We start from the raw sequence: 13,519 nt of genomic DNA on the forward strand, positions 1-13,519 counted from the left end.
AAACAGGATCCTATTTGATCCTCCTTATAGACCTGTAAATCAGGAAGAAAGCAATCAGCCATCCTGACTTTTGGATTTAGAACTTGATGCTCAGAATTCCAGTGCTAACCAGTTCCAATCCTAGGAATCACATTTCGCCCTTCAAAGCTTTACAGTTGTCCCAGAAACTAGAAGCTGGGGAAAAGCTTTGGTTACTTGTAGGAACGGCCCTGTCACAGGCCCCGCCCCTCCCGCTCTAGGTCCCGCCCTCCAGCCACAGACCCCACCCTACCCGCCTCCGACTCCGCCCCTCCCGGTCCGGCCACGCCCAGGCAAGCTCTCTGCGCGCGCGCAGTGGCTTCTGCGGGAGGGACACCTTAGGCCGCGGCCCCGCCCTCCCCGGCGCGGCCCGCCCAGTTCAAGGGCAGCAGGGCTGGGTGCTCGGGTCCAGCCGAAGGGGAAGGCGAGGGTGTACCCCGCGTGGGGGCTGGTCTGCGACGTGGCGGAGGCCGGGAGCCCCAGGCCGGGTAGGGAAGGGCGCGGACCCCCGAGCCGCCATCTTGCTGCGGAGGGTCCGGGAGGGCGGGGCTGGCTGAGGGCGCTGCCGAGAACCGAGTGGCTTACCCCTCGGCCTCAGAGACCCGGCCGTGGCGCACGCCCCCGGGTTGGAGCTGCTCTCTCGGGCCTTCTCGTCTGCTGCTCACCCGGTGTCGGTAGGGAAAGGCCCAGGAAATGACTGCTGTCCCATTGTGCAGGAAACTGAGACTCAGAAGTAAGGAGGAGACTGGACTAGGAACGCACAGCGAGGTGCTGGCAGTGGGACTCCAGGGCACCCCGCCTCACTGCCAAGCTGGGGAGTTGGGAGAAAGACTAGTTCTCTTTTTGTACCATCAGGTCAGAGCTGACCAGGAAGCGTTCAGAAGCCAAGCCATGGATCCACCTGGCCGGAAAGAAAAATCCAAAGTTAAAGAACCTGCCTTCAGAGTGGAGAAGGCTAAGCAGAAATCTGCGCACCAGGAGCTGAAGCAAAGACAAAGAGCAGAGGTGAGTCTCAGGAGGGGGCTCTGTGTGCCCCAGTCCGTTGGAGAAGGTGCTGGAAAAACACACAGCAGAGGAAGCTTTACTAGGGGTCCCTGCTTGTCTCCGGGCAGGACATTTCGGGGAAGAGAGGCCATCAAGGTCCAGAATGGTGAAGCCAAGAGTCACACACCAAGTTAGTGTCAGAATCCCAACCTGTCCCAGGTCTCTAGGTGACACCTGGCACAGAGCTTTTGTCCTAGGGATCTGAGGGACGCATGGAAAGAGAAAAGGCAGCCGAGGATGAGGGAGGGGCCAGAGGGGGGAGGAGACTGAAAAAATGAATGAATGAGGATTCATGTAGTGCCAGTGTGCCCTGTGACCCAGTTACACGTATGAATCTGGTGCAGAAAGTAGCTAGTCGGTGGGTGAGATGATACAGGTGCCTGGTGCAGAAGCCTGACTGCCTGAGCCTGTTCCTCAGAATCCATATTTAGGTGGAAGAAGAGGGCTACCCAAAGCTGTCCTCCGAACTCCACACCTGTGGCATACACATCCTCACAGACACACACAAGGCCCAAGCTTTGAGCCCACCGGTGTGTTCCTTTGTTCTCTCAACACTCAATCATTTTAAGAATAAAAAGCTTTAAAATATTTACATGGCTAATGAACCACATCCAGACATGAGTATTGTAATATTTAGTATCAGGAATAAGCTTGCTGGTCTTTTCTGTGTCTTTTTTTTTTTTTTTTTTTTTTTTTGTTTTTCGAGACAGGGTTTCTCTGTAGCTTTGGAGCCTGTCTTGGACTAGCTCTGTAGACCAGGCTGGCCTCGAACTCACAGAGATCCGCCTGCCTCTGCCTCCCGAGTGCTGGGATTACAGGTGTGCGCCACCACCATCCGGCCCTTTCCTGTGTCTTTGTTGTGTGTTTTGAGAAATTTTAAAATACAGCTTTCTCAGATTGGTAGTGGTTGGGGATTTAGCTCAGTGGTAGAGTGCTCACCTAGCAAGCACAAGGCCCTGGGTTCAATCCTCAGCTCAATAAAAAAAAAAAGAAAAACCAAAAAGAAATTTCCTATAATTTTCTTAAGATAAAAGTCACATAAATTTGATGTCCCCTTTGACTATTTCTTCTTTCTTTCTCCTTCCTTCCTTCCTTCCTTCCTTCCTTCCTTCTTTCCTTTCCTTCCCTTTCCTTTTCTAAGAGAGGGTTTCTCTGTATATTCTTGGCTGTCCTGGAACTCGCTCTGTATACCAGGCTGCCCTCAAACTCAGAAATCCATCCTGCCTCCTGAATGTTGGGATTAAAGATGTGAGCCACCACCACCAGGAGCCCTTTTTTTAAAAGATGCATTTTCATTCAGATAGATGAATATATTATCTGTGCATTTGCATTTTGTTTGCGTAACACTTTAGAGATATTTATGTTACTCTTAAGAATTTGTTTTCTCCCAGGCGTTGGTGGTGCACGCCTATAATCCCAGCACTCGGGAGGCAGAGGCAGGCAGATCTTTGTGAGTTCGAGGCCAGCTTAGTCTACCTAGTGAGATCAAGGTAAGGCCCAAAGATACACAGAGAAACCCTGTCTTGAAAAACAAAAACAAACAAACAAAAAGAATCTATTTTCTTTGTTCTTTATAGTGTCTACTTTATAAACCTTTTTAAAAAGATTTATTTTTAATTATGTGTGTTGTGGGTATGTGAACATGAGTTCAGGTGCCCATGGAGGCCATAAGAGTGCATCAGTGTAACCCTAGAGCTGGAGTTACAGGTGGTTATGAGCCACCTGACATAGGTGCTGAGAATCAAACCAGGGTCCTCTGGAAGTGCAGCAAGGGCTCTTAACCACTGAGCCCTTTTCCAGCCCCTGAACTACCTTATTCAGCATACTCACCCATTCTTCCTGTAATGGGTGTTGTAATAATTTACAGTTTTGCTTTTTGCAAATATTTGTGTGTGGGGGGAACCTTTTAGGTGCTTCCTTGGCATCTGTGCCAGAATTTCTGTCAGGTATTTGACTAGAGAAATTGCCAGGTACCATTTCATTTTCCCTAGTCATTGCCAGATAGTTTTTGGAGGGAATTCCTCAAGCTTGCACCTGTTGATAGTGTGAGACACTTCTTGCTCAATTTGGTCTGACAGTTGATATTATCAAACTTGGTTTTACTGGATTCATTTATTAAACAATATCCAGCTGATGCACCAGTGTCTGGGCTTGAGTGAGGCACATAGTCAAGACAGAGAACAGTTCTTGCCCTGTAGAGTGCGCATTCCAGTAATAAACATGATAAACTCAGGAGCACCCCAGAGTCTCCCTGTGGGCTAAGGCAGACCGTTTGAAAGCTGTGGTCCTCCATTCTACCAATAAATGTGTCCTTTCTTTACCCCAATCCAAGACAGTCTTAATTGCTTTGTGTTTTAGCGGACAGAAGCAGCCCTGAAAACTGCTCTGTGCACATTGAAAGATAGCTTATGGAGGGCGTTGTTCCTTATTGTCCTTGCTGGCATCTACTTGTCTGGCTTCCACTCATTCTTCCCATGTGATCTTGGAAAAGATTTTGTTTGTTTGTTTGTTTGTTTTGTTTTGTTTTTTGAGACAGGGTTTCTCTGTAGCTTTGGAGCCTGTCCTGGACTAGCTCTGTAGACCAGGCTGGCCTCAAACTCATAGAGATCCATCTGCCTCTGCCTCCCGAGTGCTGGGATTACAGGCGTGCGCCACCACCGCCCAGCGGAAAAGATACTTTTGAACATCACTTCCTTGATGCCTCTTTGGTAAAATGAGGGTGGTGGTATCTACCTCACAGTATTATAAGGAATAGAAATTACATATGGAAAGCACTTGCACAGTGCCTGGCACACAGAAGGTGTTTGATAACCAGCAGTGATCACCATCTGGAGTCACCATTCTTCCAAGCAGCTGATGTCCTCTTACCATGTGGATGTAGAGGGACCAGCTGGTTGTGTCCATATTTGCTTGCTGAGGTGTCAGATTGGATGTGCACGCTCTGAGCAGCTGGCACCTGTTAGCTCCTACTATCTGCCTGAGCCAGGCCTGCCCATGTGTGAGCAAACAGTGAGTCAGGTGTTACTGTTTCCCACTTACCCTTTGTGAGTCCTGGAATAAGAAGTGGTGTGCCCAGAGTCCAGCCATCAGGAAGGGCAGGCCTGTGCTCAGAATGGTGCTTCCTACCCCCTTGCCTCATAGTTTTGTTTGTGGTGTTGGGACTTGAACCCTGGGTCTGTATGTGTCTGTGCTCTACCACTGAGCTATACCCCAGCCCCAGTCCGCCATTTGCTTCTCCAGCAGCTGTCTTGCTATTTTGTCTGTGTTCCCCTGGAAGGGAATGGAATCTTTCATAGGAATGTGTCAGCACCTCCTCAGGAGGAAGGGATACAGATGCCATATTCCAGAAAGGCGTGGAGGAGAGTTGAGAGGCGTGCTGGGGTGGAGGCTCATTCGGCAGCCGAAGCAGCACACCACACAGCTGTGGTCCTTTCCTCGAGACCTCAAGTCTCACTCTTGGCTCAGACACCCTGGACATTTTCCATCTCTGTGCCGCTTACTCCCCCTTTCTCCTACCATTCTGCCTCTTTGACTGGGAGGTCTCCAGAATGCTATTTAACATCCCTGTCAGTCCCAGAACAGAAAGTAATATACAGATCACAAAGGCTGGCAGGTATCAAACTTACAAAGCAGAGACTTCCGCTTTAAAATATAAAGTACATGCGTGGTTTAAAGAAGAATAAACACCCTCGTATCTACCACTCAGCTTAAGAAACTGAACTTGAAGCCAAGCCCAGTGGCACACACAGGTAGTCCCAGCATTTGGGAGACTGAGGTGGATCAATAAGTACATGAGTTCAAGACCACTCTGAGTAACATAGTGTGGCCTTGCCTCAAGAAGAAAAAAAGGAAAGGTGGGGAGAAGGGAAATAGACCAGTAACTTGGAAGCTCTAGTGCCCACTTATGGTCATGTGCCTGTTCACATAAGCTGCTTTGTTTAATTTTATACTAATCATTCCTTTGCTGTTCTAGAACTCACTACCTCTGTAATATGTACTCTTAAAATTGCATTTCCATAACAGTAAGTCTCTTCATTTCACATATTTCTGAATTTTTAGTCATGTGCCACTATCTGGCTTCAAGTTTTTTAGTTTGAGACAGTATCTGTCTACATAGCCCTGACTGGCCTGAAACTCTTGATGTAGACTAGACTGGCCTTGAACTCAGAGATCTGCCTGCCTCTGCTTCTAGAGTGCTGTAATCAAAAACATGAGTCACAGCCGGATGGTGGTGGCGCACACCTTTAATCCCAGCACTCAGGAGGCAGAGCCAGGTGGATCTCTGTGAGTTTGAGGCCAGCCTGGTCTACGGAGTGAGTTCCAGGAAAGGCACAAAAGCTACTCAAAGAAACCCTGTCTTGAAAAACCAAAAAAAAAAAAAAAAAAAAAAAACCCATGAGTCATCACACCCAGCCCTTTTTTTTTTTTTAAAAAAAGATTTATTTATTTACTTTTTGTTTTTCGAGACAGGGTTTCTCTGTAGCTTTGGAGCATGTCCTGGACTAGCTCTGTAGACCAGGCTGGCCTCGAACTCACTGAGATCCATCTGCCTCTGCCTCCCGAGTGCGGGGATTACAGGCGTGTGCCACCACTGCCCGGCCTAAGACTTTTTTAACCATTATTTATGTGTGTGTGTGTGTGTGTGTGTGTGTGTGTATCTCTGGAGCATGGGTGCTAAGACCTGAACCCTAGTCCCATGGTTAAAGCAGCAATGCTCTAACTACTGAGCCATCCCAAGTTCTATCCCTCTTTTGCCTCTCAGATTTTGTTATAATGGTCTCTATTATATAGCACCTGCTGTTCTGGAACTTGCTTGTGGACCAGACTGGCCTCAAACTTACAGAGGACCACCTACCTCTGCCTCCCAAGTGCCTCTCAGATACCTTTATTTTTATGAGTATTTTGCCTGCAAGTATATCTGTAAGTGAGCGATTGCCCTAGAGGTCAGATGAAGGTTTAGGATCCCCTGGGACTGAAGTTTGTAGTTGGAGTTTTCTCCAGTCCCACCTGGGCCTGCAGCCGCTCTGACCCAAGTAAACACACAGAGGCTTATATTACTTACGAACTGTGTGGCCGAGGCAGGCTTCTTGCTATCTAGTTCTCATATCTTAAATTAACCCATTTTTATAAATCTATACCTTGCCTGTGGCTCCTGGCGTAATATCTTGCTTTTCATGGCAACGGCTGCTGGCAGCATCTTCTGACTCAGCCTTCCACTTCCCAGAATTCTCCTCTCTCTTTGTCCTGCCTGTATTATACTTCCTGCCTGGCTACTGGCCAATCAGCAATTTATTTATCAATCAATCAGAGCAACACATTCACAGCATACAGAAAGATATCCCCAGCAGAAGTTAGACAGTTGTGAGCTGCCATGGGGGTGCTGGGGACCAAACCCAGACCCGCTGCCAGAGCAACAACTGCTCTTAACCATTGAGCCATCTCTCTGGCCCCAAGTTCTGTTTCTGTTTTTTGTTTGTTTGTTTGTTCTGTAGACCAGGCTGACCTCAAACTCACAGAGATCCACCTGCCTCTGCCTCCCAATTGGTGGGACTAAAGGCATGAGCCACCACTGCCCGGCTAAGTTCTGTTTCTTAAATTGATGTTGGACACTATATTCTGTGACTGGCTCCCTCCTGCACATTTTTTCCTTACTACATTTATGTGTGTCATGGAACATACGTAGGGGTCAGAGGACAACCATCAAGCTTGGAATATTTTCAAGATTTCCTCTAGTACATGGCCTGCATGTACCCACTGCTACCTCCTCCCTGGAGTTCTACAAATGCCTCCTGAGTAGGTGATAATTCCTGCCACCAAGATAAGTCCACCACCACCAATTAGCCAGCTCCCCGGCTCTCCTCGTATACTTGACATTTCCAGAACTGATGATCCTGTGCTGTCCCTCAGGCCTGTCTGTCAGGTATCATCCACAGAGGACCAAGCCTCTTGCCTCACTGCTGCCCGCTTTCCCCAGCCGGAGCTGCTGTCCTGTCCTGACCCTGCCTCCCAGTTCCTCCTGGTGAACTCCAGCATTTCAGCCCCCCCCCCCCCCCCCCCCCATTGCTAACGTGTCTGTTCTCCATTCAGATCTACGCTCTCAACAGAGTCATGACGGAGCTGGAGCAGCAGCAGTTTGATGAGTTCTGTAAGCAAATGCAGCCACCTGGGGAGTGAGCCAGCCCATCCTAGTCAGAGCACCTGGAGCCTCAGAACTAACTAAACAAGCCTTGTGGAGACCTCTGCACTGAACTTCCTGTAGGTAACTTCCTCCACGCTGGTTCCTCCTCTAAGAACCGGCCCAGTGCTTGCTGGGTAGACTTTTCATCTGGGACAGCAGATTTTTTAAAAGGCCTTTTTTCTACTGTGTGAGAAAAATCATTGTTTCTAGTGAAACTGTGTGTCTTCCCTAAAAAGAATAAAATACAAAATGTTCATTTGTTCTTACTTTAGGGTGGGAATGCCTGCCCGACGAAAGTGAGATAAAGCCGGGCGGTGGTGGCACATGCCTGTAATCCCAGCACTCAGGAGGCAGAGGCAGGTGGATCTCTGTGAGTTCAAGGCCAGCCTGGTCTACAGAGCAACATCCAGGAAAGGTGCAAAGCTACACAGAAAAACCCTGTCTCAAAAAACCAAAAAAATAAAAATAGAAAGTGGGATAAAGGAGCTGGAGAGATGGCTCAGTGGTTAAGAGCATTGACTGTTCTTCCAGAGGTCCTGAGTTCAATTCCCAGCAACCACATGGTGGCTCACAACCATCTGTAATGAGATCTGGTGCCCTCTTCTGTATACTAAATAAATCTTTTTTTTTTTTAAAGTGGGATAAAGAATGGAGTAGGTGGGGGCTGGAGGGATGGCTCAGCGGTGAAGAGCACTGGCTGCTCTTGTGGATTCTGTTCCCAACACCCACATCCAACACTTCACACACCTGTAACTCCAGCTCCAGGGCATCCAACATCTTTTTCTGGACTCTGTGAGCACCTCACTCCCACATATGCCCACAAAGACATATATAGTTAAAAATAAAATAGGTCTTAAATAAACAAACAAACTGGGCATACTAGCATATACCTTAAATCCCAGCAAACAGGAGGCAGAGACAAGCAGATACCTGTGAGTTTGAGGTCAACCTGTTCTACATAGCAAGTCCCAGGCTAGCCAAAGCTACATAGTGAGACCCTGTTCTCTTCTCTTCTCTTCTCTTCTCTTCTCTTTTCTCTCTTCTCTTCTCTTCTCCTCTCTTCTCTCCTCTTCTCTCTCTCTCTCTCTCTCTCTCTCTCTCTCTCTCTTACACACACACACACACACACACACACACACAGAATGGGATCCAGTGTCCATGGGAACAGAGGAAGCGCTTTGCCTTGGGAATAAGGACAGCTCATTATTTTTCTCAAGGGGAAAGAATGCAGGAGTTGATGGATTTGCTAAGTGTGGAAGTTCTTTGCAGAGCAAGAAGCAGGGTGACGAGAGGGAAAAGGGGAGGTGAGGAGGCCTGAGGAGAGAGGGTGTGCAGCAGTAGTCTGTTCCAGAGTGAAGACAGACCTGCAGGGACACGGGGCGACAGCAGGCAGCAGTGAGGCTTCACTGGGGTGAGCAGACCTAGACACGCCATGCTGTGTTCTCAGCCCTGCTGGAGCGGGGCGCAGGAGGTGGAGGTTGCCATGAAGTGAACCAGGGCTTTGCTCAGAGCCGAAGTGGAAGCAGAGAAAGGCCGGGAGGAATGCACCCCAGTGGTGGATTACGACCACGGGCCTGGCTCTATGCTGTGTGAAAAAGTGAATGAGCCAGACATGGTTCACACACCTGTAATCCCAGCACTGGGGAGGCGGAGGCAGGAGGAGCAGGAGTTTGAGGCCAGCCTGGGCTACATAGTGAGACTCTGACTCAGTGAATGAGAATGGAGAGGATAAGGGGCTTTGGAAGGGTCTGAGGCTCAGGAGTTAGAGTTTCGACTATGGTTGAAACTGAGCCTCTAGAAGTATCCTGAAGGGACGATTAGAGAATAGAATGCCAGAAACAGACCCCAGAGCAGCTCCTCTTACTGGCAATGACAGAGCCCAGGGAATTACTACGGAAAGCTGGAGTGGGACAGAGGACTAGATCTCTGGAGTTTGCTGGAGGACTGGGAAGCCAGAGTACTGGGACAGTCATCTTGGAGAAGTGCCCGCGTCAGGATTTGTTGAGTGACCTTGGGCAAGTTGTATGGCTTCTTGGGGCCTCAGTCTTCACGTCTTAAGGAGGAACATTAGTATTTCTGCTTCACTTCAATTCAGTAAGATGGAAAGAGCCACGTCTGGAGTACACCTGTGCTCAGGAAACAGCACAGCTGTGAGTTAACTTAGACCCGAGTCCCTAGTAAACCTTAAAAGGTGTTGTTACTCTTTAATTGGTGAAAAATTAAAAACTGTGGTGGCAACGAGTTTATCTACACACTGGGAGCCGCTTCCCACTGTTATTACTGTTGCTGTGACACTGATCAGGGAGGGCTGTAGACCGCCTACCCTCCCTCCCTCCTCCCTTCCTCTTCCCTTCCTCCTTCCTTCATTCCTCCCTCCCTCCTCCCTTCCTCTTCCCTTCCTCCTTCCTTCATTCCTCCCTCCCTCATTCCCTCACTCCCTTCCTCCCTCCCTCCTTCCTCTTCAAAAAAAGCAGAAATAATATTCCCTCCTACATGAGCAGGTAGTAGAGAAAAAAAGAACATGAGGCCAGGCATGATGGCACATCCCTTTAATCCCAGCACTCTGGAGGCAGAGGCAGCATGATCTCTGTGAGTTCAAATCCAGCCTGGTCTACAAATTGAGTTCCAGGACAGCCAGGGCTACATAGAGAAACCCTGTCCCGAAAAAACAAACAAAACCACATGCTATTCCAGTGTTTGTTGCTCTAGACCCTGCTGACACAGGCGTCCAGTCACCTGCCGCGTAAGTGTGTGTGACCCTTTGCTCCCGGTTGAGCCACTGGCCATCCTGTGACTGCAGCCAACAGCAGCTCTGGGGGGTCCAGGGACTTTCAGTTTTCATCTTGGGGCTACTTCCCCAGGCCCAGAGTCAGATTGCAAGGGGACTATTCAGACTGGAACCTTAGGAACCAAACACTGTCACCTAGCTTCCTCTTCCAGGGTAGAGGTTAAAGTTGTCTCTGACATGTGCTTCAGGAATGTAATTGACACCAACATGTTCACAGCAGTGTTTCTGCAACGCCGAGCAAGTGCTGGGATTAAGGGCATGTGCCACCATGCCTAGCTAAAAACTAAAAACCTTTTTTTAAAAAGAATTATTTTTTTAATTTGAGGGAGTTGCTAAATTATTCTTTTTAATCTGTCCTTCAAAATATGGATCCGATTAAATCAGTAGTTTTTTGTTTGTTTGTTTGTTTGTTTGTGTTTAGTTTTTCGAGACAGGGTTTCTCTGTATAGCTTTGTGCCTTTCCTGGAACTCACTTTGTAGATCAGGCTGGCCTGAAACTCACAGAGATCCGCCTGCCTCTGCCTCCCAGTGCAGGAATTAAAGGTGTATGCTGCCGCTGCCGCCACCACCACCCGGCTAAATCAGTAGTTCTTAACCTGTGGGTCATGACCCTAAGATCATCAGAAAACACAGATGCTTACATTATGATTCAAAACAGTAGCAAAATTAGTTATGGAACAGCCATGAAAATAATTTTATGGTTGGTTCACCACAGCATAAGGAGCTGTTTTAAAGGGTCACAGCATTAGGAAGTTTGAGAACCACTGAGTTAAATGATGAATTCAAAAGTCCAAGGGGAAAAATGGGTTAAAAAAAAATCTCATCTTACTTATGAAGCCTGACAACCCAGAAAATGTACACAGTATTTATGACAAATTTTGAACATTTCACTTCTAAAAGAAGAAAATCTAAAGAGAAGATTACATGTTGTCTTATACCCTGCTGATCCCATTGGAAAATGCTTGAGCATTAGGAAAGAATTAAGCTCACTATGGTAGACCTGAGTGTGTCTGGCTTTCTTGGACCACACAGGGACTTACTGTCAACCACAAATGCTCAGCCCTAACGTAGCCTTGTTTCCAGCTAGCCCTTTTTAAACTCAAACCAACCCATTTCTATTAACCCATGTGCTGCCCGAGCCTCATTTTCCTCATCTACATACTGTCCATCCTGCTTTCCTGCTTTCTTTGTGCCTGGCTGGCTGGCCACTGGCTGGCTGGCTTCCCTGTTCTCTCTGCCCGCCAGCCCCGCCTAGCCCTGCACTAGACCCATCAGGTGCTCCAGGCAGGCAGGTAAAACAGCAGCACATCCCCACACAGTTAAACAACTGCAGCATAAACAAATGCAACACATCTTTACATAGTGAAATATTCCATTCCATGACATACAAGTTTTCCAAAATTCCTGTTTTCATATGAAAGCCCACATTTTAGACTATGTATTCCGAGTGTTTGTTTGCTTGTATGAATGTGCCCACAGAGGCCAGAAGAGGGCATGGGGTTCCTGAAACTGGGGTCACAGATAGTTGTGCACTAACATGTTGATGCTGGAAACAAAATCTAAGTCCTCTGCAAAAGCAGGCAGTGCTCTTAACTGCTGGGCTGTCTCTCCAGCCCCCCCAAACACACCCCTCTCCCCACAGAACTTTTTCTTGAATAAATGACAGGCACATTCAGTTCATACTTCAGGAAAACCCAGTTGGACCTGCCCTAGCTTGTATGTTTGACTTCCCAAGGGGAAGTAAATCTTCAGGTTAGAAATGGAGAAATGGACTTTTAGAGATTAAACATTTCATTCAGGACCAGAGAATAGGGTTTTCTGTCACAGGATTCCACTCAGACATGGAACCTTGCTTTGAGAAGGCAATCTCCACCACCCTGGGTTTAGACCAGAAACCCGCCTAGACTCCCTCCTTGACTTCATCCGTATGCTGAATGAGCTCTCACATCATCCTTTACCTTTATGCTTATGTGGAAGCCCAGGAAGTGTGTCAGAAAAACTGCTTTCTAGGAAATAAAGGTGCTGAGACAAGATGGCAGATGAGCCCCCAGCCTGCTGAGAGTCAGCCAGGCTCTGCAAGGAACTCTCAGCTGCCCTGGCACTGCCCTGTGTCACTAACCCAAGGGCAAAAGCAAACCAATAGAGTAAGAGTTATTACTGCTACAGTTGCTGAGTAGTTCAGTCGTCAAAGCCATCTTCTTAACTCTGCTCCTGCCACTTAAAATGGACACGATTCTAGAGGCGTGCTCATTTGAGGGTTTGTTTGGTTGTTTTGGAACATAGAAACAGCCAGAAATCATTTGGTTAAAACTCTGGAAGTATTGTGAGGACACCATTGGCTAATCTCAAATATAAAGTTTTTGAACAAAATTTAATTGGTTGAGAGTAACGCAAGCATTGTTTCCTCACAGCTGCTCTATGGAGGCGCCATGCTAGCTGTTGGTCCCTAAGAGCTCATGTGACAAGGGTGAGGGTTTGGGTGAGTTAGAGACTCACTGACATGAGTGTTCAGCATGAAAGACCCCAAATGGATGTGTTCTTTCTACAATAACCTTCGTTATAACTTCTGAGAAGCCACAGGGAAATCTGCAAAATAAACATTTTTGTAGTGCTGGCACCTTGGCAGGTAGCAGAAATAAGCATAAATAAAAGGCAATAATGTTCTAGCAGAACAGAACAGCTCTGTCTAACAGAGACCACAGAAGAGATGAAACAAGCATTGGGAAGAGAGCCTGGGAGAGAGGGTGCTGCCAGCCTCTAACTTAGAGTTGTAATGATGTTGGCATTTTCCTTTTTTCCTTAATTTGCAAGTTGTTTTTTTTTTTTTTTTAAATCTAGTTTTGGATTTGAGGCAAATTGACCACATAAAACGTCAATGGCAGACATGTTGTAGAAAAGCTCAGGCGCCACCGTGTGGAAAGAGGCAGAATTAGCTAGCAGCCCTGGATGTTCCAGCTGAAGACTGAATCCAGAGTGAAGCTGGGCTCCCTGGTTATTCTCCTTAAGGTGCAGCTTTGGATACGATATAAGAGCATGCAGTATTTCCATCTGATTTGTAGTTTCACAAGGCAAAGTGAGTAGAGTTTAGTGTATGAGAACTTAGAAAATATACACACAGAATGGGATCCCTGGAAGCCAAGTGTGGTGGCTAGTCTTGGTTGTCAGCTACATCTGGAACTAACTAAGCCCAAGCAGGTACACCTGTGAAGGATTTTTCTTTCTTTTTTTTTTTTCCTCTTCTTTTTCAGACAGGTTCTCTCTATGTAGTACTGGCTGTCCTAGAATTCTCTATGTAGACCAGGATGGCCTCGAATTCACAGAGATCCACCTGGCTCTGCCTGGGACTAAAGGTGGGAGGCAGAGCCAGGCGGATCTCTGTGAGTTTGAGATCTGCCTAGTTTGAGGCAGAGTGAGATCCAGGACAAGTACCAAAACTACATAGAGAAACCCTGTCTTGGGGGTGGGGGGGAAGCATGTGCCACCATGCCTGG

At 47.5% G+C, this 13,519-nt stretch overlaps 1 protein-coding gene across 3 annotated transcripts; it reads left to right on the forward strand.

Moving 5' to 3' along the window:
- Nucleotides 1–331: 331 nt before the first annotated feature.
- Nucleotides 332–7,496, forward strand: LOC118578146 (small vasohibin binding protein). Of its 3 annotated transcripts, none has more exons than XM_036178849.1 (3): nt 332–506; nt 874–1,023; nt 7,150–7,496. In XM_036178849.1, exons 2-3 carry the CDS (start codon nt 910–912, stop codon nt 7,234–7,236), a joined length of 201 nt encoding a protein of 66 aa, XP_036034742.1. In that variant the 5' UTR covers nt 332–506; nt 874–909; the 3' UTR covers nt 7,237–7,496. The 3 variants fall into 3 exon arrangements, with proteins under 3 accessions (XP_036034742.1, XP_036034740.1, XP_036034741.1); XM_036178847.1 differs by lacking the exon at nt 332–506 and adding an exon at nt 525–786; XM_036178848.1 differs by lacking the exon at nt 332–506 and adding an exon at nt 531–751.
- Nucleotides 7,497–13,519: the final 6,023 nt, after the last annotated feature.

This window comes from Onychomys torridus, chromosome 2 (assembly GCF_903995425.1).
Source record: "Onychomys torridus chromosome 2, mOncTor1.1, whole genome shotgun sequence".
NCBI classification, from domain to species: domain Eukaryota; kingdom Metazoa; phylum Chordata; class Mammalia; order Rodentia; family Cricetidae; genus Onychomys; species Onychomys torridus.